At 37.5% G+C, this 25,234-nt stretch overlaps 2 protein-coding genes across 2 annotated transcripts; one reads left to right on the forward strand and one right to left on the reverse strand.

Moving 5' to 3' along the window:
* The first annotated feature begins 2,409 nt into the window (after positions 1-2,409).
* Positions 2,410-4,085, forward strand: harbi2 (harbinger transposase derived 2). Its single transcript, XM_081348658.1, has 4 exons — positions 2,410-2,906; positions 2,985-3,100; positions 3,189-3,300; positions 3,383-4,085. The coding sequence occupies exons 1-4, from the start codon at positions 2,474-2,476 to the stop codon at positions 3,787-3,789; spliced, it is 1,068 nt and encodes a 355-aa protein (XP_081204784.1). The 5' UTR covers positions 2,410-2,473; the 3' UTR covers positions 3,790-4,085.
* On the reverse strand, positions 4,028-18,856 carry sema4bb (sema domain, immunoglobulin domain (Ig), transmembrane domain (TM) and short cytoplasmic domain, (semaphorin) 4Bb). Its single transcript, XM_081348645.1, has 15 exons — positions 18,664-18,856; positions 15,039-15,453; positions 12,185-12,345; positions 12,041-12,103; positions 11,851-11,949; positions 11,090-11,201; positions 10,853-10,969; positions 10,320-10,465; positions 8,798-8,973; positions 8,470-8,620; positions 8,151-8,361; positions 7,947-8,062; positions 6,877-7,034; positions 6,708-6,790; positions 4,028-6,624 (listed from the first exon to the last, which is right to left on the reverse strand). The coding sequence occupies exons 2-15, from the start codon at positions 15,193-15,195 to the stop codon at positions 5,825-5,827; spliced, it is 2,550 nt and encodes an 849-aa protein (XP_081204771.1). The 5' UTR covers positions 15,196-15,453; positions 18,664-18,856; the 3' UTR covers positions 4,028-5,824.
* Positions 18,857-25,234: the final 6,378 nt, after the last annotated feature.

The following is a 25,234-nucleotide window of genomic DNA, read 5'->3' on the forward strand; positions in this document are numbered from 1 at the left end:
TTTACGGAATTGTTGAGGGTTGAAAAGCGTTGAGGGCAAATTTCTCTAAACCATATCACTGTTAAGCAGTTCCAACATGATTATTGACTATTCAAATAATGCAGTACATGTTTCTAATCAGATTTGATGTTAAAAAGCGATGCTTAAAAGCAGTAGTGAACTCTCAGTGCCAGCTTCTCTACTGGCATAAAAGGTACATAAGTAATTTTTTTCTCATTCATCATTATTTGTTTTCTACTTATTCAGAATGTCAATAATTTCTTCATATACTATTAAAGTTGGCTTTGACAACTGTTGGAACGGACTAATAATGCATATGTCACCACTGTTAGTATATTTACATTTATGCATTTGGCAGACTCTTTTATCCAAAGCGACTTGCATTGCGTTTCAAGGTTAGATTTTACATTCTTATCAGTTCTTGCTGTCCCTGAGAATCAAACCCATGACTTTGGCGTTGCAAGCACCAATACTCTACTGTTTGAGCTACAGGAAAGCCTTTTGCTTATTAATTTATATGAATAATCCTGTGTGGGCAGGAAAAAGCATAAAATATGAGGCCTGTGTCACAAAAACAGAAATGTGTGGATTTGCTGACATGTCTTCGGGGGGCGGGGTTTTGCAGAGAGAAGGCGGGGCTAGCGAATCAGTTAACTACACCGAATCGGTTCTTTCGAACAGCTCGTGATCGCTGACATCCTGGCGTTGCCCATATTTACAACAACAAAGCCACGTGTACACATTTTCCTGTTTATTACGGTTTCAATTAAGTTTTAGTAATAAGAGTATTGTAACTGATTGTGTCTAAGTTCAGTTTATTGCAGCAATCAAAATAATTAAGAGTATAAATGTGTCTAACAATAGGAGGATCTTTGTTGACATCTTTGTACGCATGCGCGAGTGGTTGTGTGGCAACAAATCAAACAGTATTGCGGGCTGTAAAGACGCGACGAGCACTTTCAAGAGAGTTAGCGGGCAAAATCCACAATATATAAGCACTTTAACATCTGAAGACCGGAGGAGGTTTGGAGAGAAGCTCAAAATTTGTATTGGTGACAAAATCGAAGTTATTCAAAGCCCATATGAGATCTCCGCTGACTGTGCGTGCAACTCCCCAAACAGACGAGGCATTTATACTTGACGCAACTGTTTTGTTTTAAACTGAACACCAGACCATACAACTGATTTAGACGCGCAAACTGGGTGATGATGAGATGTACTAATATCCGTCTGCTCGGGCAGATTCGGCTCAAAGTCGTGCATCTGCGGGGGCGCGCGCGCTGTTAAGCCGAATCTGCCCGAGCAGACGGATATTAGTTTTTTTTATTACCTTCGCGCTCATGCGGACGCGTCGAGTATAAACAAGGTTTTACAGCTCAGCCACTTGTTTTTTTCATATTTTTTTGCAAGTGGAAGATCTTGGTTTACATTTGGACTTGGATGTGATCTTATAAGCTTGAAAAGGTTGGTGACCATTGCATAACGCAAACCCAGTCAAACATTTGACTGCAGTATCTTCTATTCTATGCGCTTTATAATCCGGTGCGCCCTATATATGAAAACAGTTATAAAAATGGCCATTCATTGAAGGTGCGCCTCTGCTTATAGTGCGGAAAATACGGTAGTCTGGGTGCTGTGGATCGCGGTTTGGGACACCTGAATCAGAACGCGAAAACATATGACTCGGTTGATTTGACTCAGTTTTATTATTTTTTATTTTATTCAATCTTCTATAAATACATCACTAAGACGTAGGCCTACCATGAACAAAATGAGCCTCACAAACTCGATCAGTAACGTTAGGAATCCAGGCTTCGGAGCGTCCAGGTTCAATCGCCTAATTGCACGCAACCATTTCTTTCGGTTTTCGCAATCCTTTTCGGAGGAAATTCGAAAAAACTTTTTATCAGGTCCCCAACGAGCCGTACAATCGACCACACAGCAAGAGTGAACCATCCTCTTCTCTAAATCCTCCTCCAAACGTGCAAAACAATCAAATTACAGGTATCTAGCGGTGTTTCCTGCCACACGATTCCCGTGATGCAACGCGGCAAACATAAACAATGACGTCACAAAAGATCCGCCTATAAACAATGTGTGTGTGGACAAGTTTCATACAAGCAGGTTTAACATTTCTGCTATTAAACATTTACCCCAGTGAAATCTGATTCTTAGTGAATCAGTCTGATTTATAAATCGTTCAGACCAGAAAAAAATATCCGATTCAATAAAAAATCAACTACAGCAGCCTTCTCAACTCAAGAAAGATGACTTTTTATTTTAAAAAGCCATGGTAAAAATAAATGCTACACGTTAAACTGCTCTGGGACAGGTTTTGTTCAAGACACCTCTTGTTCATCGTTCATTCATGATAACAGCTCGTAAACAGACAATAGACCAATCAGCTGTGAGCAAAGTGACACAACTCTGACGTAACCAAGTCCATTCTCATAGTGAGCGTACTAGTAGCAAAATGGCTTCACCGTTTCTGGATAATCCTGTAGATATCGGAGCCCAAATTGTACAAAGGGCTTTACGCAGAGAAAGAGTTCTTAGGGATAAACAAAACCCCCTCGCATTCTCTGACGCGAACTTACACGAGAAATACCGATTTTCGGCGGAGGGAATGTTGTATCTGTGTCGGCTTCTAGAACCCCATATTAAAAACCCGACGCGGCGGAGCCACGCGACCACTGTCCCGCAAATGATTTGTATTGCTTTGCGTTTCTTTGCGAGTGGTACATACTTGTATGAAGTGGGCGATGCCGAGAAGCTCAGCAAGAACACAGTTTGCCGAACAATTCGTAGAGTAGTTCTCGCACTCCAGAGATATCTGAACACTTTCGTTGTGTTTCCCGGTCATTTACCCACTGTGGCCATAAAAGAGGGCTTCTCCAATATAGCTGGTAAGATTGATCAACACACTAATACACCATCAATAATTATCGATATTAAGAGATGGTAATGCTGTGATCTTTTGCAAGGATTCCCTAGAGCTATTGGAGTAATAGATTGCACACACATTCCAATCTCGACTCCAATAAAAGAAATTGAGGCTAATTATCTTAACAGAAAGGCTACTCACAGCCTCAATGTTCAGGTTGGTATATTGCATTTAACCAACATGCATCCACTTTAATTATTGCAATGGTAAAACGTGGGACTCACCAGCAGTATGTTCATTACAGATTACTTGTGACCATCAGTGTATGATCACAAGCCTGGATGCCAGATGGCCTGGCTCAATGCATGACAACCAGATTTTCGAGAACTCGTCGTTGTGCCAGCGTTTACAGGAAGGTATGGTAAAATGGCAACAGTACACAACACTTTACAAAAATGGACTGTTATTGTGACGCGTCTTTTTTCTGTTCATTGACAGGGCTGTTTGACGGTCTGCTGGTGGGAGACGAGACTTACACATGTCAGAGCTTTCTGATGACTCCCTACCCTTACCCTGAGACAACACCACAGCATGACTTTAACATGGCCCTCAGTCAAACCAGGCTCAAGATTGACACGACTCTTGCCATTTTAAAGGCACGGTTTAACTGTCTTCGTGACCTGAGAGTGTCACCAGAGCGGGCATCTCAGATTGTGGGTGCATGTGTTGTCCTTCACAACATAGCCACTATAAGGAAGGAGCGAGTGCCAGATGAATATTATCTCCCCCCTGATGATGATGATGATGATGTTGACCCCATTAATCGGGACCATCCTGCTGGCAGAGCTGTCAGAGATGCCATCACTGCAGAATATTTCACTGACCACCTAAATAATTTTGTTTGAGAGAAATGTTTCATATTAGGCCGTATCAATGCATTCACCTTTATTGTAATTACATTTGTTTCCATCATGTTGATGTTAAAAATGCTCAATGGAAAAGCAATGTCTGGATAATAATAAATTTATCTTGCACATTAATTATGCATTATTCTAAATCTCTGTAAAACCAACTCCACATGTTGTGAATTCTCATATGTAATGTAATATAATATATTCTTCAATCTGATGATATCAGTAAGAATCCTGCTTCTGTTATAATTTTTATACATTTCTTTTTCAATAAAAATTATATTATCCACATTTTTGATTGAATTTGATTTTTCAACTGCATATGAAATGACCTTAATTCAAAAGACGGATACTCGTTCAAGTTTATGCAAAATTTTATTTTGCATGTCAGACGGTGGAGACACTCTTTTCAGACCTATTTTACAATTTCTTTTAATGTACAAACCTTGACTACGAAACCAAGACATTGACAGTGGCCTACCTCATTTACAGCTTACAAATACTGGTAGAAAAAATAAAGTGCGTGAATGTACAATGTAAAACAACAGCAAAACAGTGTCAAAGTATATAAAATCACAATCTACTTTACATTTTCCATTCAAACACACAAGCTGAAAACACATTGGAATGTAACACATGATTAAACAACATCAAACATGTCACAGTTAATGTGGATTAAAAAGATTTTTCCAAGTGGAAGTCTATAATAGCGAAGTTAGTGTTTGTGTCAGAGAGGGTTTGTTTTAAGTCTGGATGACCCATTAACGTAACCATGTTCTTCTACATTTTCTTTTTTAACCCTAAAGCAGATTGCAAATTTGCAGATGTTTTCAGCCTTTCCAACTGGAATCTCCAAATTATCTCACTGTATTAGCCACGTATGATTTCCTTGTACATGCTGTACTGTACATTTACATCAAATTCATCCACAATGTGTATCATTCTTTTCTCTTGCAGTATACCTCACTCTTTACCAAATGCCAACAATACTGTTTCGACTGTAATTTTGTTATATTGTACCGTGTCATTGTCTTTTGTTTCTGTCTGTTTAGACTCCATCCACTGCACTATATGCTGCACCGAACACAAATTACCACCAACCTGTGTGGCAAGACATAACCTCGTACTTGTGCTCTTCAAATGTACATTCAAAAGTATTAAGAAACATTGTTTCTTGATGCTCATACACGCTTGCTACATTTTATCTAAAAGCAAATATAATTTTTTTTCGCATTTAAAATTTCCATACACATCATACCATTATTTAACACCAGGCACTTAACTAATAAGAACACATTTGAATCACAGAATAGAAAACACTAACATACTAATTCCTCAAAAAGGCTAAGAAATTAAAAATTGATTTAAAAAAAAAAAGAAGAAATAAATAAAAATGATAGCAGATTTCTAAAAATGTTTAGAAAGTTGCCAAGTTCTGCGACGCTAACAAGCTCTCTGGTTTGAACTGCCTGGTGTTCAATGCTGGTATAATGACTATTTGCAGAGGATGGGTTGTTGTTTTCATAGTCGGCTTTTAAGATTAAAATACCCTCATTAAACATGCATTGAATCTTTGCACAAAAATGGGAAAGTAATACAAATAGACATATAAAACCTTTTTTTTTTTCACCTTGAGTGAAGCATCATTACTCAAGTCTTGGCAGTGATAAAGCACCAGTACCAGTCACACAAGAAGGCTTGTTGCCCGTTTCTCTCCTGCTCATCCATCTGGTCCACTCTTTCTCCAGTTGTTGTCTCTGACGGCATCTCTGTACCAACACTTATTCAACACAATAAACTGTCATAACTTAAAGTTTAACATTAAAGAGTGAAGAAGATGTGAGAGTGGATTTGAGGGCATTGTCTTGAATAACTCAAATTTGGCAATTCGCACACTGAGCACGTCACATCTACTCTTAATACTCAGGGCTCAGTACGCTTAGTCTTCATGAAAGCTGCCCAAGTGAACATTAAGACTGTTAGATTGTTTATGCATAAATCATATAAACTCATTGGCAATGTCTATGTTTTACACCACAGAGTCTCTGATCTCAGAGCCCAGTCGTACCCGGGGGCGAGGGCTAATGTCACTGACCTCCACATGACTTTCTTTGAACCCATTCTGTGGCGTTTGGGCGAGTGTCTGTGCTTCCTTGGAGTTGAGCTGCGTGCTTGTCTCTGATGGAGCGATTATGTAACCGCAGTTTTCCTCCAAAGTCTGGTAGCATTTGTGGTCGGATGGGGAGGTTGGAAGCACACCAGCATTGAGGGGCACACTCTCCCCAGGCCTGACTGTGCTCTTTTGGGATCCTCCAGTTTGTTCTCCCCCTCTTAGTACCTCCTTCATCCGGCCCCTGTGTCTATAGGCTACCGACAGCCCGAACGAAAGCACACACACAGCTAACAAAACACACACTACTGCCAGCTCTGTGCCATACGTCTTTATGCGAGGTTGAGCAGAGCGTGCCGATTCACCGGACAGGATGTCCGACGATATGCTTTGGATTATAAGAGGTGTATCTATCTGCCCAGTATTGGTTGTGGTCTCGGATAAAGGCTCTGCCTTTACACAGTAATTGGCCAAAAGTTGCCAGAAGCCACGTTCTCCTGACCAACAAGAGAAGACCTCATCTCCGCCTGGTCGGCCGCTGACTACCAATCCACCATCTGAGCTGGGGAACAGGAAGTGACTTACATCTGGCTTGTATAACCATTTTCTGTGGGCATGATTGGAGCGAAGATTGCAGGGCAGCAGGCGAAGGGTGTTAGCTGGGACGATGATGATCTCACAATTAGATGCTTGGGAATTTGGGAAAGAACATGGTAACACTAGAAAGAGAGAAGAAATATATACTATAACATATTCAGACGGATGATAAGATGCTTGTATATGTAAGGATTTGCAGGTTTACCTGAGCTTTCAGAGTCCACACTGAACATTGTGCCGTTACATTTTGATGAAGTGTCAGCCTTCTCAATATCTTGCTGCCATTGTCTGAAACACACATAGGATGGTAAAAGATTGGTATTGGTACTGAAAATGATTCATTCAATAGATCATTTGAAACAGGGAAGACTTACTTTTGTGGTGTGATTCGTGTGACGTCAGTACAGTGTGTTCCTGTCCAAGCACAGTATGGGTCTCTGGCCAAAACACACTCGCCACAGTTGTTATGGTAACTGCAGTTTGCTACAGGCAACTGCACAATACCAGAGTGTGACGACATAAATAACAAACCCTGTTTGTTGAGAGAGAGAGGATTGAGAGTTAGAGAGTGAAATACAATCTTTGTAGAGAACAAGTGAAAGTAAATGTGTAGTTCAAATACACTACTGTGCAAAAGTTTGGTGCGAGTAATAAGTAACATTTTCTTTCTGAACGAGGATACATTAAACTGATCAAAAGGGACGAATTGTTAAGAAAAAAAAAGATACACAAAAAAATAAGCATTATGATAATACTAAGAAATGTTTCTTGAGCAGCAAATCAGCATATTTGAATGATTTATGATATATGAAGGATCATGTGAAACTGAAGAGTGGAGTAAAAGCTGCTGAAAATTCAGCTTTGCCATCACAGAAATAAAATTACATTTTGTCCTGTTTTTTTAACAAATTAAATATAGCTTTGGCAAGTATAAGACAATAGTATATGACTAAAAAAATATTACTGAGCCCTAACTTTTGAATGGTAGTGTATAAAATGAATGCACCTTTTCATAAGTACAAATAAACAGTAACACGTTTTGTTCACATTAGTTAATGCATTAGTTATCAAGAACCTACAAGTAACAATCATTTTACAGCATTTATTAAAATAGCTTCGTTAAATATACCACATATTGTTGTTAATTATTCATGCTAATGAATATTAAATGTAGTATATGCAGAAATTAACATTAATTAACATTAACCTAGGTTAATAAATGCTGTAAAAGTATTTTTTATTATTAGTTCATAGTATTTAATACATTAGTTAATAGTAACAGATTGATCCTCTTTGTAAAGTGTTACTACATAAACACACACACACACACACACACACACACACACACACACACACACACACACACACACACACACACACACACACACACACACACACACACACACACACACACACAAACACAAACACACACACACACACACACCTTAGCTGAATCCAGCTCAATGTGTTGTACAGGCTGTTTTTCTGGGAACAGTTGGATCTCCTCAATGATGTGCATCGTACCAGCAACATTCACAGCCTTTTGCAAACGTCCATCATCTGTCAAATCACAGAGCACAACATCAACAGCTAATTAGAAAACAAATTGAAATCAGAGAAAATCAGACACTCAAAAAACACAACATACCTGTGCCGATGAACATCACATCGTAAGCTCTGTGGAGGCCTTGCACGTGGTGTACAGCGATTTGTGTGTAGTGCACGGAGTGCGTGAAGAGCACAGGCTGACTTTTGACAGCTCTGTCCATCAGGAAGTGGTCTTTCACAAAGTTTAGTACCTTGTCTGGCATATCTAGGGACGAGTCTATTCCCAGCTGCCTTGAAGCATTAGTAATACACTGTAGAGAAAAAAAAAAAAGCTTCACAAAAAGCTTCACAGACACTCAAAGATCCTCCACTTATACAGAACTGGTAAAGTGTATATGTGGGAGTGTGTGTCATCTTACCATTCCAGGTCGTGGTTCAGGTACAGAGAGAGTGTGTGTGTACCACTGCTGTGTCTCTCGGTTCACCTCTTTATAACGGCCAGTAAACGCTTGTTCTACCTGATCCATGCTGAACACACACACTGCTGAACTACCTGCTAGACCTTTACTCCTACAAAACATAGAGAAACAAATTAGAAAAAAAAATTACATTTTAGAACGGACACACTAGAATTTGCAGTGTTAAATTAGAGCAAACAGTTTCTAGTATATTGTATTAGTATAGTATTACTAGTATTAGTACAGAAAAACATTATCTTCCTGTGCCCCTCTCTATTTTTCCGCTCACCATTGAGAAGTGAACACTGCATAGAGGAGTGTGTTTTTCTTGTGTTGGGCTGGAAGCACATATACATCCTGAATGATGTTGAAAGGAAAACCGTCATCGGGTAGCGAACACAAGAGTTGAGCTTTAAGAAATGTGGTCCATTTCTTCTGCAGAACTCTCTCTCCACCTTGATCCTCCTGAGGTTATACACACAAACACACACAAGCAGCTGATTAACACTTTCAACATATTTTCCTCACTTACAATATTTTATAATACCCTGAAAGACCACTAGGAGGCATCAGAACTCCAGCCCTGGTTTCAGAGCATCTTGGGGGGGAAAAAAAGGGATTGTTGCAGTCCTAATGATACAGTGACAGTTTTAGATAGTGACACCACAGTACTGAACGATTATCATATTCATATACTATAGTATTTATTTAATTATCCAGGGTATTTCAAATAATAATATTGTAATGCCTTAGTACATGTCAAAAAACAAACAAGCATGGCATTATCAATGTACTCCCATGGAAGTCAAGGAGGCAGGGAGTGTCAATGGGTGGGAAATTAACACATATGTGAACATTAATTGGGCAGAGTTCACAGCCTTCTGTGATTCACCTTGTTCATCTGCTTCTTAAATTAACATGAAACTAGGGTGACCAGACGCCCCGGTTTCAGAAGTGTCCCAACAATTTACTAAAAAATATGTAAATGTGTGCCAGTTTCATCTGTTAGGCTCAATGACTTCTAATTAAATGACAAGTGTGCAGATTTTCAACCAGCTTTGTCAATCCCAATAGTATATGTAAATGAACAATGTGTATTCTTTCCCCATGTTATCTGCACCAAGATCTCCTGGTTTATTTGTCTGCTAAAGTCCACTGGATAATGCAAAACATGTCATCTGGCTGACTTTTGTTAAAACTTCAAATTGTACATCCGCATTTTTGTATCCCTCATCCATCCATAATATAGTTTAGTAAAGGGACCACCACCAACACCTCTTTTTTGTCTGATTAAAAGAAAGGCTAGCTACTGCATAAACCGTCTAGTTTTAGTTAAAGCACATCTTTCCAGAGGTGAATTACCCCTTTAAGTCAATGCCTTTCTAGGTACCGTCCCTGCCATCATTTGTGCTTCTCAATAGGGTTCTCAAAATGGAGAATGGAGCAATGTTGACTGGCTAGCTATTGGTTTACAATATCTAATGAGTGTACAAAAAAGTTCATACAAAGCCAGAACAAATTATTACACTTAAATTAAAGATTATGAAGACTTCATAATATAATGTGAACTAATGGATTTTGCATTATAACACCAGGAAACATGTATAAAGAAAGTAAACAGTCGATTTTTATTTTTATTTTGACCTTTAGTGCTAAACAAAAAATGAGATGAGGAATCTTTAGAAGATATGAATATACTTAGTGTATACTGATAGTGGATATATTGGGATTTCTGTATGCGTGTTCTTTTCTTTTCAGGTTTATGCTGACTTTATCAACACGGTGTGAACTGCTTAAACACTCCATCTTACCTTACACACACGTGCAATCCTGGACACTATGGTGTTATCAAAGAAGTCGAACTCCTTTCCCATCTCACTGAAGAAAAAATAGATCTGATCATCACTTCTCTCACTGTCTTGACCTGTAATATGAGCAGAACCTACAAACGCTGGGTCTGACGGACCACAGCGCGCACACACACACACACACACACACACACACACACACACACACACACACACACACACACACACACACACACACACACACACACACACACACACACACACACACACACACACACACACACACACACACACACACACACACACACACACACACACACACACACACACACACACACACACACACACATTTACCATATTCCAGAAAACAAAACTGTACAACTGTTTATTTACCATCAGTATCAGTCAGTAATTTTCTGTTTCCAACATGCGTGAGAAAGCATGGTTCTGTAATCACTGATGCTGGCATTTATTTTTAGATATTAATCTCTTAGAAGGTCCCTTGTGAGGAAGTGTGTGTGTTTGTATATATTTACCCTGGAGCCAGTTGAGAGAGTTCTCCGTTTTGAGAGGGGTGCCAGTCCCTAGACTCCTATATATGGTGGGTTCATTTCCCTGGAAGTTACTGACAGTAGCAGTGTACAGTTCCCCATCTATAACAAAACATTCAAGTGCTCATTAACACTAAATCAACCTTTTCATCAAACTTAATGATGTTTATATATGAAGTTCAAACAAAAAGATTGCATTGTTTTTTGCATGGGTATACTCACCCACTGTAATAGCTGTAGATCTGTATTCTGGATTAAATGGACAGCGTCCACGGCCATCCTCCATAACGGGTTCCCCCTTTTCATCTCTTTCCAGAGAGAAACTTGAAATGTTCTACAAATTTCATGAAAAACACAAACACGTCATTCGTTAAATCAAATGACACCAGACACACTTGGACAAATGGGTCAATTACATAAAGCTCAGGTTTTTGTCCTATATATTATTTTATTCAAAAATACATTAGAAAAGCATTTTAAATACACAATGACTTAAATACACCTCATTTTTTAATTTCCATTTTCCATTTAAATATTTCTTTTTGGGGAAAAAGGTAAAAAAAAAATACAGTGAAATAACGGTCCCAAAATATATTATGGTGCCCTGATCAACATCATGAAGAAACACAGCTATATATATATATATATATATATATGTATATATGTATATACGTGTGTGTGTGTGTGTGTGTGTGTGTGTGTGTGTGTGTGTGTGTGTGAAAAAACAACAATAATACAAATTAAATAAATGACACCATAGAGAAACTGTCAATAGACCTTCATGACCATCAGATATATATGAATATCAGATTAGTTTTACTTTTATATTAATACTGTTTATGTAATACCACATTTTTAGAGACATTAAATTTAAATCCTCAAGTTTTTCCAAAACTATGTGAATCCGACATGCATATAGAGAGTACATTTCTAAGAACTTAGTTTTTAAAATAGATTTAAAAAAAGAAGAAGAGATGTCTCACAATGTAAGCGCAGATGGGGCTGAAGGCATATGTTCCACACACATACAGGTGTGTGCTGTTCAAATGCAGTAAAATCTTGATGTAGTTGAAACAGTCAGTCTGAAACACATAAAGGCAGATTATCTTTTAGTTTGTTGTTTTAATATATTATGGCACATTTACATTAACTATAACCGCAACACACTTATACCTGGGGGTCCTTTCCCTTGAAGATACACTCCTTCCTCTTCTTTTCTGGAGTGCTCCATGTGAGCTGCAGAAGAGACAAAACAATGCTGAGTACCATCAAAATGCACTCCTACACACTACTACAAACATTCTCGCACACACTTACTGTTTTTTGTAGATACGTCACACTGATGTTGTCCAGGCTGAGAGAGAATATGTTCTCCCTGGCTCCCACGTAGATCTTGTTTTCATCTGGGCTCAGCAGAAGAGTTGAATAGTTATACACACCATCCACAGAGAACTCTCTCACTGATCGCCCTTCTGCATCTGAACACACCCAGAGGCAAAAATATTACTTCGCACATCTCATAAAAAGAACAAAAATCAATGTTATCCAAAAAAATCTTAATGTTTCGCACACACACACACACACATACACACACATATATATATATATATATTTTTTTTTAAACAGTGTCTAAATAAAGTCTTACAGTACATTCAGAAAGCATCTTGCATTCCTCACATGGAATGCTCCTTCAAAACTACACAAACCTAGCAGACAAACCGACCCTTTAAAATTATGTCGGTTCGCATGTCCAGAAGGTTTTCCTGGCAAGGCACAGAGGTCACTAACGTCAGTGTTTACTGACATAAAACCTTTTACAAGCCATTTGTTCTAAGTACAACCATTACATTTGCATTTCAACCTCAAATGATTAATGAGTATAGCTGTTACTCTGATACAGTACACCAGCCAGGGTTTGCAAATGGTTCTAATAGCTCTTGTAAATGTTTACAATCAAGGATTAAACCCTCCTGTGTGTTTGGCTAAGATGAGTGAATGTGGAACATTTGGAACAGTCTCGTAATGGGTCTTTTGGGAATAAGAAACATCATGGCAGTTCAAGTAGCCCTAAAATTTAGCTAAATTATAGCAGATGAGTGGTAGTCTGAGGGAATCTGGGCCTGCAGAGCTTCTTCCACAGAATGCAGTGCTCATTACTGACATTGCTGCTTTTGTGAGCATAAAATGCCATTTATGCAACATTTCCATTCTTTTTAACTTTCTATTCTTCAAAGAAAAACGAATATCATGGCTTCCACAAAAAATATTAAGCAGCACAACTGTGACATTGATACTACAACATTGATAATAATAAGAAATGTTGCTTGAGCACCAGATCAGCATATTAAAATGATTTCTAAACGACCATGTGACACTGAAGACTGGAGTAATGATGCTGAAATTTCATCTTTGCCATCACAGGAATCTTTGCCATCACACTTTAAAATAGAAAACAGTTTAAAATTCTTATAATATTTCACAATATTATTGTTTACTGTATTAATATTAATATTTTACTGTATTTCTGATCAAATAAATGCAGCCTTGGTAAGAGTTCCTAAACATTTTTCCATTTCAAAATGCCATACTTTTCCAGACTCAAATTTCCAAACCTCTCTGTTTATCATAAACCATATTTAACATTAATGGTTCATACAACATTATTTTGAGCTTTAAATTTGGTATATAGTACTGCAATCTGTAAATATGTTTATTTTCTCAGGGGTCAACATATAGAGCCCCTAAAATACAAAAAAAATAGACTTTTGCATGCCCTTGAGAAACTATTCACATGCGCACGGGAATTTGTTTGCGTGCCAACGCATTACAATTTCTAGTTTTATATGTAATCTATTTCCTTTGAGCGTCACTGCCATCTTACTATAAAGAAAACGAGAGCATGGGTGCATATGAATTAATAGAGATCTATTTGCTCAAAATTTGGCTTTCCTTAGGGTAGTACCTCTAATATCAAGGCCTAATGTCCAATTTAATGCATCCTCTGGGGCGGCAGAGAAACTATGACGCTAAATGGGATGATGGCACAATACAGCTGTATGCATTGTCCTATTTGCCAAGTTCAAGGGTCTATTAAAAAAAGACTGGTATTGTAAAAAAAGTTCAAAAATTGGCTTTCGTTAGGAAAGTACATCATTTTTCAAAGCCTTAGGTCTGCTTTAACACGTACTCTGTGGCGGCCAAGAAACTACACAGCCAAATGGGCTGATGGCGCAATAATGGCAGTCGTGTTTGACAATCACTAAAGAATCACTAAACAGCTGCCATGAAAACACACTTCTTGTATGATACATTTATTTTCATTAAATTCTCAATTTTCTATTATAGAAAACTATAATTATAGAAAACAGGGGCAATAGTCTGGAAATGCAAATATTTTTCCATACACTGCTTTCTTTTTTCCATACCTTCCCAGGCCTGAAAATTACTCAAATCAAATGCCATACTTTTCCAAATTGCGTAGGAACCCTGTATAATATTGTTGCCACTTAAAATGTTCAAGCTCTTTCAAGCAGGATGGATTCTGATTGGCTGTCATTGTTTTATCGTTCATCAGCTGGAAAAAAACCTTCTGAAAGTGATTCCAACGATATCGTTTCTCTGTGCTGTTATCGTTATAGTTCTTCATCTGCTATTTTTTTAGGTTACAATTTATTTCGACGGTCCCCTTTAGACATTCTCTTGGGTATAAGTAGAGTTGCACTTACATGTCAAATAACTCACAGTAGAGTATTAGTTGAGTATTAGGAGTTAGTTGACTGTTAGAAGTTGGGGTAGTAGAATAAGGGGTTCTGGTTAGCAGAATAAGTTTACATGTACTTGCACAGTTACTTATGTCAGTAGAATGTGTGTTGGGGAACCATCAAAACAAAGTGTTAGCAGATAATGAGCAGATGCAGTCTACTAATACTCTGATGAGAGTTAGTTGACATGTAGGTGTAACGTACTTTATTGTCAACAAAATGTCTAAAAGGGACCATCAAAATAAAGTGTTACCTTCTTTTATATTTAGAATTTTTTTAGAACTAGCCTATATCTTTACAATTATAGTTTCATTCTTGGGTGTGAAAGGGCCTTTACAGTAGTAAGTGAAGTGTAAATAGCTTTGGATAAGAAAGCATCTGCTGAATAACTAATTATTTCATGCACTTACTATATGAGAAACTGATGCGTGCTGTGACATCATCTTCATTAACCACGGTTGCTTCTAAAACTCCAGCCAAAAAAGTCCATATGGTCCAAAACAAGAGCCAGAGAGAGTTTGTGGTTTCCATGGATACTTTCCATTGGACTTTCCATTTGGTCGCCATGGTCAACTGCTTTGCAATTGAAGATTGTAATATTCCAGGTATCTTTGGTATTCAAATGAAATGTTTACACCCTGTCGTTGATTCTTTCAGGGATACTTAAGGTCACAGAGACCTTGCCATACTGCAATTATGCCCTCAAAGAGGTCAAAGGTGGAGAGATATCAGATCCTTGTGGGCAAACACACGCTTATTTTAAACAACACATTCCTCCTAATAGAGACTATCCACGTTGCAAACTCCAATTAGACCGTCTGGAATCTGCAGAGGGAGAAACAGAAGCACATTTAAATCACATGATTAAACAGAAACGAACAGACTGAATGATGTGGTTTCCCTGGGAGGGAATAATAAGAATAATTTCATTTTGCTACAACCATGAGTTATAGCCATTCACAGCTGATAAAACCACCTCACGCCTGAATTAAAGAACTCAAGACAACTCATAGATGTTTCTCAGTTCAAAGGAGGCTGATCTCAACATCCACAGCACATGTTTCAGTGTTTTTGTGGGAAAGAGGCTGAATCTAATGTCCTCCTCTGCATGACTTTATCCAAACAGAATTTGGAAATGCATCAACTCCTCCCTTTTGGCCTGATCAGCTTTTAAGGGTGGTATGTCCTGAAAACAGGAAGGCTGTGTAGTCTCTGTAGTCTCAAACACAACACACAAATAAAATTACAAAATTCCATACTGATCACGCTTAGGCTATGTTCTCAATTTCTATTTATTTTGAATTTTTGTATTATTTATTTATTATTATTTTGGAGAAAATGAAAATCAACAGTCAATTCCGAATCTGGACTGCCAGTAAATAAGCTGTCAGTTAGCTCAGGTGACCATTTTGTCTTTAGCAATTCAAACCATAAAACGCAAACAGTTTAGACCATTAAACAGCCCAAAGTTTGGCCATGTAAACATATAACTACAGATGTATACATCAGCAATATAGCCTAAATCGTGCATAGATGTAACAAAGTTCCACCTAAATGCGTGTAGTACTGACATAAGTACGAGATGTACACAAACACCCATACAGTCTGCAGATGTCACATAACTGCCCTGTGCTGCTGCTAAGACTCAAGAGTCAGAATTGGAAGACAGGCACTTCTAAATGATTAAAGACAGAGATAAAAATAAATCAGACTGCGTATACTTTCATAAACTACTGCTACAGCAGACCGGTCATGTACACACACAAAAAATACAGCTCCCTTACTATGAGATCTTCTGCAAACTAATGACCCTCCATTAATGTTGAAATGATCTGACATGAAAGGGGGATTAATAATTTGACCTATCAACCTGAGGATTTTTGTACTCAGGATTATGATTGATTAAAAGTGTGATGTAACTTTTTAACAGCAGAAAATATTATGCAATGTGAACAAGTGTAAACACACAATAAAATCGAACATTCTTAGGACACTCTTAATGAAGCGTCTCACTGTCGCCATAGACAATTGAACATTCTGCCAAACATTACATCTAGAGAAGAATGACACAGATACCGAGGTCAAACTTGTTATCTTTTACTTCAAAAAGATCTCTGATATATGCAATAAAATTTACAAGCTGCCTAGCATCTTTCCACTAACACTTTTATTATACTACTTCCCTTTACATGGTGAGTCTTTAAGGCTTTTCCTCTGGCAAAGTGATAAACCAAATGGAGCTGGTTATCATCTGTTGACTCCCTACTGACTCAAAACAGGAGAACTCACACTATCTTTACCAAATAATATAAACATCAAAAGGTTCTTTGATAGGGCATACAAGGTATTCATTCTCTAGTCCTCTTAGTCTTTGATGCAAAAGGCTGATGCTGTTCTAAAGAGAGCAGATTTTATGTAAACAATAAAGGTCTGCTTTCATGTGCTCCCTTCACTCATCTAACCACCTAGAGGAACTACAGTTTTAACCTGTTTTTTTATATATTTATTTTTAGCAACACTCAATCTTCAGTCTTAGACTGAAAATATTACAACGTATCTCACAGTTTAGATTACGGTACTTGTTTTTTATTCTGTAACTAAAATGGTCTTTTGTGGAACAAAATGTCTTGATCACTCATTTCATTTAAATTGTTATCTTACATGTTAATCATTATCAAACTCCCTCATACTACACTCCAAAGTTACATGATCTGAAGCGTAAACAAAGTTAAAAGTCCACCCAACACAATTAAGCAAGATGATATCAGTTTTCAGATCCCACTCATAATTAAAATGATTAATATCAATGTTAAAGAATGCACTATTTGATTGAAATATCTTTGACATTCAAACAAAGAAAATTCACGTTGTAGGATGGGTTCAGCAAACGTGGGACAAGTAAATTTCAATATCAACTGCCCTTTAAATATCCAAGTAAACAAATGTAGGCTAATAGTCTTTTTTTCATTCTGTACATGCTTTCATTTGCCTGACATATTCATAGTGAACACTAGTAAGCTTCAGTATCAAACTGATTATTTATGAGGGTCTGCTTTATCAGTTTAACTGAATGGTTATTTTAATTGTTTAGAAGGTCATGAATCATTGGACTATTGAGAACATACATTACACTATGTGTATCCTTTGTGATGGTGGTTGGTTTTACATGGTTTCAGGCTGGACAATGCTGGTCATTTGTGGTCAACATGTCTGGCCCAAACTGTAGTTAACGGATTGCTGGACTACCAACTGATGGGCAGCGATTTACAATCTTGATGAAGGTCTAGTAGAGTTGTGTTTCCAACAGTGACCAAGACCTAATTTGACAAAAATCTCAAATCTATAACTGTAGTTTGTTATCAGAACATTGCTTTACTTTAAATGCAGTGGTCATATTTGCTGTAAACTTAAAACCGCTGCCCCAATTATAATGATGATCTGCTCCACGTGATATGATAATGAAACAACAGTTATGAAAAGCAACGCCTATACCATTGATATAAAATAGTCGCAATAATAAATGTTTTTTGATCAATTTAAAGAGGGTGGAAACACATTAAAAATACAGCTTTTATCAGCGCCCCCTTCACAAAAATGACTACTTTTCCATAGTTCACCTACATTTTTAACGTTTATTCTCCCTCACAAGTACTTGTAAGCTCTCGAGCTTTACTTTGCGTGACTGCATGATAACACATGCGCACAATCCAGCACCACCTTGTTTATTTGAGCCCTTTTCCCACCCACCTACCTACATACCCACCCCCAACTAACTCACCCACCCTCTAATACCACTACAAATACACGATACAGCCTGAATCCTAATACACCATATCGCTTATGTTAAACGAAAATAAATTACTGACTGATGGTAAAAAGTGATGTTTTGCAACAGGTGATTTTACGCACCCAGCATTCAACAGATAAACGTGGTCAGTCCTACATATTCATACGAACAATACTGAATCCTAGATCGCACCTCTTGGTCTACCCACTGCCCCCCTCTTTAACTTATTGTTTATATACGTAACTTACCACTAAAGCCAATACATCTCTCTCCGAAGAGACTGCCAGTTGGTGTGATTTGGAAATGAGCCTTTAGATTTGTATTCCAGCATGTTTCCTTCCTCTCGGTCCCGGTTAACTGTATAAAATTCAGCCGCTGATTTCTTTGCTCATGGATCTACCGCTGCGCTGACTGAGACACTCGACACTCCTCCTCCTCCTCAAACCATTGACTGGAGCCACACCTCTAACTAACACACACACACACACACACACACACACACACACACACACACACACACACACACACACACATCACCCTAGAGGTGCTCTCCCTTTATCCGACGAACTCTGATCTCAATTGTAACCAGTGGGAAACTAACAGTAAAAATTTCTCTCTGGTAAACAAGAACCAGAAAGTGTTTTTGTGTTTTACTATCAGGCAATTGTGGAGGACAAATAAATTACATGCTAATCCAAGAATAATTCTGTAATGTAACTTTATTTAATCTAGGCTTTTACTTTGAAATGTAAAATTTTAGAATTTGCTTAATTATAGCCTACTTAGTCTATTTGTTTTTTTTTTAGTTAGTTACTTTACAAAATGGTTTTCCACCGGTCATAAATGTGACCAGTAGCATGTTTACATTATATGATACAATGTATTATAATAAAAAAATAATAGGTCCTTATACCGTCTGTCCAAAATATGTATCTGTATTATTATGTTTAAAGGAATAGTTCTCTTAAAAATGAAAATTACAGGGTGAGCAAATGATGACAGAATTTTCATTTTTAAGTAAACTATACCTTTAACACATCACTTTCCTTTTATGGATATTTGAGGCATACAACTTTCAAGTTTCAGAGGAGCAAACAGGTCATGTGACTATTTAAAAGAGCCAAATAAAAATGTTCAAATCAAGACAAGTCAAGAATCTGCACTTTCATTTATAGTTGACCAAAAAAAATAAAAAATAAAAAATAATAATAATAATATATATATATATATATATATATGGATATATTGGATATATTCATATAGGGTGAACACTGGCAAAGTGGGACAATGGGTAAAGTGGGACAGTTAAGCTTCTTAATTTCTATCTTTACATGCATGTAAAGTTTTACATGATTCCATCACTAAAAATCAACACTGAGCTCATCATAAGCAAGTATGTGATAAAAAAAATATAGATTCTGTGGCTATATGACATCACTTCCGGGGGTGTGGCACACCATATTCAACAACCTTACAATGAACCATGATGGTAAAGTAAAATGACATAGCATTCTGAGGTGAATAATGTTAAGATTATAAAAATTAAAACACTCATGGATCATTTGTAATTGTTATATATTTTGTTATAGGATGTAATGGTGAATCAGAATTTGTAAAAATCACATTCATATGAATCTTTTTTTGTTGTTTTTTATGTGATTTTGACTCTGTCCCAGTTTTGGTCACCATTGTTATCTTGAAAACAAGAACTTTTTAAATGTAATCATATTGAGATCCTTGTTTGTTTGTTGTAGTTTTTTTTTTTAAGTTAAAAATTGTTTAATAGTTGAATAATAGTGCAGCCAACCAGGTGATATATTAGGTTTCTGGTTTTCTGGGACTCCCAAAGTTAGATAGTCCTTCAAATTGAGGAGAATAATTCATGCTCAAAGGAAATTACAGGGGATTAGAGGTAGATCAGCAGCAAGGGCCAGAGCTGAGCTCAGGCATCCATGAAATCTCTAGTAAAGTTACGACAGACTGGCATCAAATGCAGTTTAATGAGCAGTTGTGCTCTTAGACAGGAGTTAGTTATCAAAAGAATATTTTTCAGTCACGGGTACAGTCTTTTCCATCCTCTTTTTACTTACAATGACATTCTTTTGAACCGTTCACTCTATTGTGCACCCTGATAGAGATTCAAAGTTATAATGTTGCTTTGATCACTTGGTATTCATTCACCAACTGCACCCTGTTTGTGCAGAAATAACAGAATTCATGCCGTGGAGAACTTGTGTAAATATAAAACAGTGTTTCATCTATACCAGAGAGAAATATTCTTATACTTCTGCATCATGCTGTACTGTCTTCTTACTCTTACTGAAATAAGCTCAGTGTCTGTCCTTACCAGCATTTAGCTTGTCTCCTAGGTAACCTGTTCAGTCTACTCCACAATTGAACAAATGAGAAATGAGAGCCCTGAGTCATGTGCACACTCTTACACAGTGGACCACACCAGCTTCGTCTACAATTTTAGGTTTGCTATTTAAAGGTAAACTGCAGGTCTTATTCAACATTTTTCTTATGCTTTTGTTCCCTGAACTTCCGGTTTTATCATGTTGAGTCTTCTATCACAGTTGTGTCCACCTAAATTAATAAATGTCATGTGGTTTTGGAGTTAGGCTACACTGCTGCAGTATGGAGTACTGTGTAATTTCACATAAATCTCCCAACACATTCGTTTCTTAGGAAGAGATACAAATGCACAGCTAGATGGATGACTTATGACAATCTATCAAATGTGGTTTGGTGTGTGAAACAATGATAGAGCTGAGAGACCAAATGCATTCAGCAGATAGAGCAGACAACCAAAATAATCTAGACGTGACAGTGCAACTTAAGCACTCTATTGGAGTACCAAAGATATTAGAGAGAGACCTAAATCCTCCCTGCCTCATTCTTTTTTTCTCTCTTTCTCTTGCATATACACTGAGTCACATGCATTTGACTGAGCAAGCTGTCACATTCTCTTCTTCAAATTCAAACGAAACCACAACATCCAAGAGTCACTAAACTGTTAATACTTCTAGGACTCAAGCCAGTTCTAAATCTTGCTGCTGGGCAGTTCTGCCCCTCAGTGCATGGCGTGAACAGTCTGATGAGTTGTGGCAAGGAAGAGGGATATCTTGTGTAAACAGAGGGATTGCATTCCCAGGCTCGGAGACGTGGTGATTAAGAACTAATGTTAGTCAGAGTGACCAGCAGTCCATTTGACAAAATAAATTATGCCTCCAACCAGTTTACAGGACCAGCCACAATATGTCTTAGACTTTACCATAAGTCTTAAAGGGATAGTTCATCAAAAAATGAAACTTTTGTTTGTAATTCTTTCTTCTGTGGAACAAAAAAGAAGATTCTTTGGGGAAATTTTTTTAATCAATAGGGTTAGTAGGGTTCAGTGTTGTTTTGGACTGCACTGACTATTATTGTAAGGACAAAAACAACATAGCAACATTCTTTAAAATATATTATTTTGTGTTTTACTGAATAAAGTCAAGTCGCCTTCATTTATACAGCTCTTTATTGTTTCAAAGCAACTTCACAGCAATAAACAGGAAAATTAAAATCAATGATGCAATTATGAAATAAATTGAAATTCTGCAGCAAAGCAGCTCTAAAAACTACAATAGTGTCATGTTTCAGCTCAGGCAGTTCAGTGTTGATTCAGTTCACTTCAATGTGTAAAATTAATCAATTACGAAATGTGTTCAATTCAGCTGTAAGTAGTAGAAGGCAACAGTGTCGTTATTCAGCTCAGTCAGATGTTGCAAAATTCATCAGTTATGAAACTAATTTCGATTCAGCTATAAAGCTGTGGAGTTAAATAGATAATATTACTGACTATTTAATGTATTTAAACCTATTTTTTACAGTCTATGATTTAAACCCAGCTATGCAAGTTAAGGGGTGACAATAGCAAGGAACCCAAACTCCATAAACAAAGTCATACAGGTTTGGAATACATGAGGGTGAGAAAATAATGACAGATTTTTTATTTTTGAGTGAAGGATTATCCTTTAAATTATAATTTGAATGATAAAATTAGGATGAAATGAGGATGTGACTTTTATACGTATGCAATAAGGGAAAGGTAGTGGAATCTAACACAGTTTCATAGCAGTTTGGTTCTATAAGTGAAGTTTTTATCAAAATGAAACTTGACACTAATGTCAGATACAGGCCTTCATGGAGTCTATGTGGGTCAGCTGTATTCTTGAAATGTTAAAACAAGAAAAACAGTCTAATGATGACCTGACCATGCAGCAAACTCTATGAAATAATGAGCTGTCATAACTCAGTTTGTTTGTTTGTGAACTGTACACATAAAAATAAATTGTTATTTCAGAGTAAAAATGCTGATAATGTTGTCATTACTATGCAAAACCAAAGTATGGGCTTATTTTCTGCTCAGAGGACACTCTTTAAATCATTCAGGCTTGTTTGCAAGATATATTTGAATGAAAATTGAATGAGAATGGATAGTGCTCTAGGGACCGTTACCTCATCTCTCAGAGCAACAAAACAGGAATCAAGTGAGAGAAACGGTGAAAGAAAAAAGGGATGGGGGGTGGGAGGCTGAGAGAAGGAGAGAAAGAAAGAAACTGAGAGCAGGATGTTTAAAGTCAGTGCCCTGGCCTTTTTCTTTAGCTGCTCAACAAACTGATTCAGTTTCTCTGTCAGTAACAGGTTGGTTTCAAACAAGTAAACTGTATATCTGAACATCTTGACAGAAAAAAAAAAAAAATTCTCCGGATCTCTGAAATGAAAGTAGCACTGACCCTAATAAAAGACCAGTCAGGACATAAAGTGCTGTTTTAGACCTCACTTCTCATCATTAGTTCCACTCAGTATGCCCAGGCTTGATACTAATGAGAGTCTTGTCCTAAAACACTAGGCCAGCTCTGCATGATGGGAACTAGGCTAAAACAGACCTGTCAACCTAGCGCTGAATGCCACTCCATTCACATTGTACACAGGGGGTGTTGGGTCACTGAATGTGGGAGAGTGCATGTGCTTCATGTGTTGTGTGTGTGGATGTTCTTTTTATGATTCACACAGCACTGAATTACGGCCAGAAACTCTCAAGCTAATCTCTCCCACTGGATCTATACACACCCTGCTGTGGGTGTGGATACACACCCAGAGAAGGAGAAAGGATTCTTTCACACATTCAGATGTCAAGAGCTGAAGTAATGTTCTGGCTTATAGTACAGTAGCCACCTGTTAGTGTATGTGCTTGTGCACATGTAAACAAGATACTTGTATATGTGTATAAGCAAGCTGTATGTTATAATTCCTGCATTCAGGACACATTTTGAGTCACAATGATTACTCCTTCCACGTGCATCCCGATGGGATGTGAACACTTGAAGCCTAATAAAATTTCTGTAGGGTCAAATCACACGCTCAGTTTTCCAGCTTGGAGGTCCCAATGGTTACAGATGTTGAGGGGACATGATGCAATGCAAAGAAACAGATCTCTATCTCAGTCCAGATCAGCACTAACCCTGAGCAATAACTTCATGGGATTTCAGAAGAAAAAAAATCCATCAAATTATAACATCTTAATTTTGATCACAAATTATAATATGAACTTTTATGAAACACTGTATAAATAAACTTGAATCAAATATCAATATTCGATATATCACAGTTTTATGTGGCTTTACAATTGTTTGACACAACAAATGGTTTACAGAAAAAAAAAAATCTTGTCTGAAACCTTTACCTCACTTATTCTCATTATGAACTTCTCCACAAGCAACTGATCCACAATCATTAAAGCAACAACATGTAACTTTTCAACCTTCATAATATATTTCCAAGACCCTTGTGATAGTACATCGACTTACAATAGGTTGAATGAGACGTCTGCCAGAGCCTGACGGGGTCTGTATCGCTTTTACTGGCACTATGTAACTTCGGGGTGCGGGTAGTAACCAGAGCTCAAAAAGAACTACAAAATTCGACTGCTTTACGGCATACGTCACTTCGCCCACCACTTCCTCAAATGTGGCCAACCAGCGCGTATGTTTTCGTCATGGCTGAAGCAGCAGCGAAACGTAAGAAGTCCAAGGTTTTGTCGGAGTAGAGTCGGAAGAGGAAAAGGGAGAGTGATAAACTGAAAGGCAGGACGAGGATCAATATTGGTCGAGCGTTTGCTCGCTGGCGTTAGCTTATGGAGGAGGAGAGTTACCAGACCGATGCTGACTTGGCCGTCATGCTGTTGAACTAGTAAGTAACTGTAAATTGCTTGCATACGATCTTTAGTTTTTCTAATCTGTTGTCTGCCTGGCTACGTTACGGAAACTATCTGGTCCTCCATTTATTTATCTTCATGAATCAGCTAGTAGATGAGCGAATTATCAATCTGGTAGCTAGTAAACACTAACATGGTAGTTTTAGATGGTTAGGATGCTATCGCTATCATTCTCGTTCAGATTCTACTAAACATGTATAAATACTAAACATGTATAAATTACTAAACATGTATAAATTATGAAAGGGGGAAGATTAATAATATTGTCATTGCCCATATGAAAAAAACCTGCATGCTTCATATACAGTAACCGTAAATCATTTTACGACAGCGGTAATGGACAATTCCGCTTCCAACCTGTAGGGCGACCGCAGAGGAAAAGTTCCATGTTGTTGCTTTAATGCACTTTTTATTCTTCCACTAAACCCTTGCTTTGCACTGTTTTACTGTCACACCTAATACAATCTCTGTACAAGCATGTAATTTAGCCAATATTTGCCAACTTTGGAACCCTGAATTACAGCACTTTACACTCATATTGCTTTTTTTACACACTCAAA

Source organism: Scardinius erythrophthalmus (assembly GCF_964197995.2).
Source record: "Scardinius erythrophthalmus genome assembly, chromosome: 2".
Lineage (NCBI taxonomy): Eukaryota > Metazoa > Chordata > Actinopteri > Cypriniformes > Leuciscidae > Scardinius > Scardinius erythrophthalmus.

What these genes read in the sequence shown, in the direction of transcription:
- harbi2 (XM_081348658.1), top strand. Translation starts at nt 2,474, where the DNA reads ATGGCTTCACCGTTTCTGGATAATCCTGTAGATATCGGAGCCCAAATT. An exon ending in GGGCTTCTCCAATATAGCTG is followed by an intron (nt 2,907 to 2,984) that starts GTAAGATTGATC and finishes ATCTTTTGCAAG; the next exon opens with GATTCCCTAGAGCTATTGGA. An exon ending in CTCACAGCCTCAATGTTCAG is followed by an intron (nt 3,101 to 3,188) that starts GTTGGTATATTG and finishes TGTTCATTACAG; the next exon opens with ATTACTTGTGACCATCAGTG.
- sema4bb (XM_081348645.1), bottom strand. Translation starts at nt 15,195, where the DNA reads ATGGCGACCAAATGGAAAGTCCAATGGAAAGTATCCATGGAAACCACA. An exon ending in GCAGTGTTCACTTCTCAATG is followed by an intron (nt 8,621 to 8,797) that starts GTGAGCGGAAAA and finishes TATGTTTTGTAG; the next exon opens with GAGTAAAGGTCTAGCAGGTA. An exon ending in CTGAACCACGACCTGGAATG is followed by an intron (nt 8,362 to 8,469) that starts GTAAGATGACAC and finishes TTTTCTCTACAG; the next exon opens with TGTATTACTAATGCTTCAAG.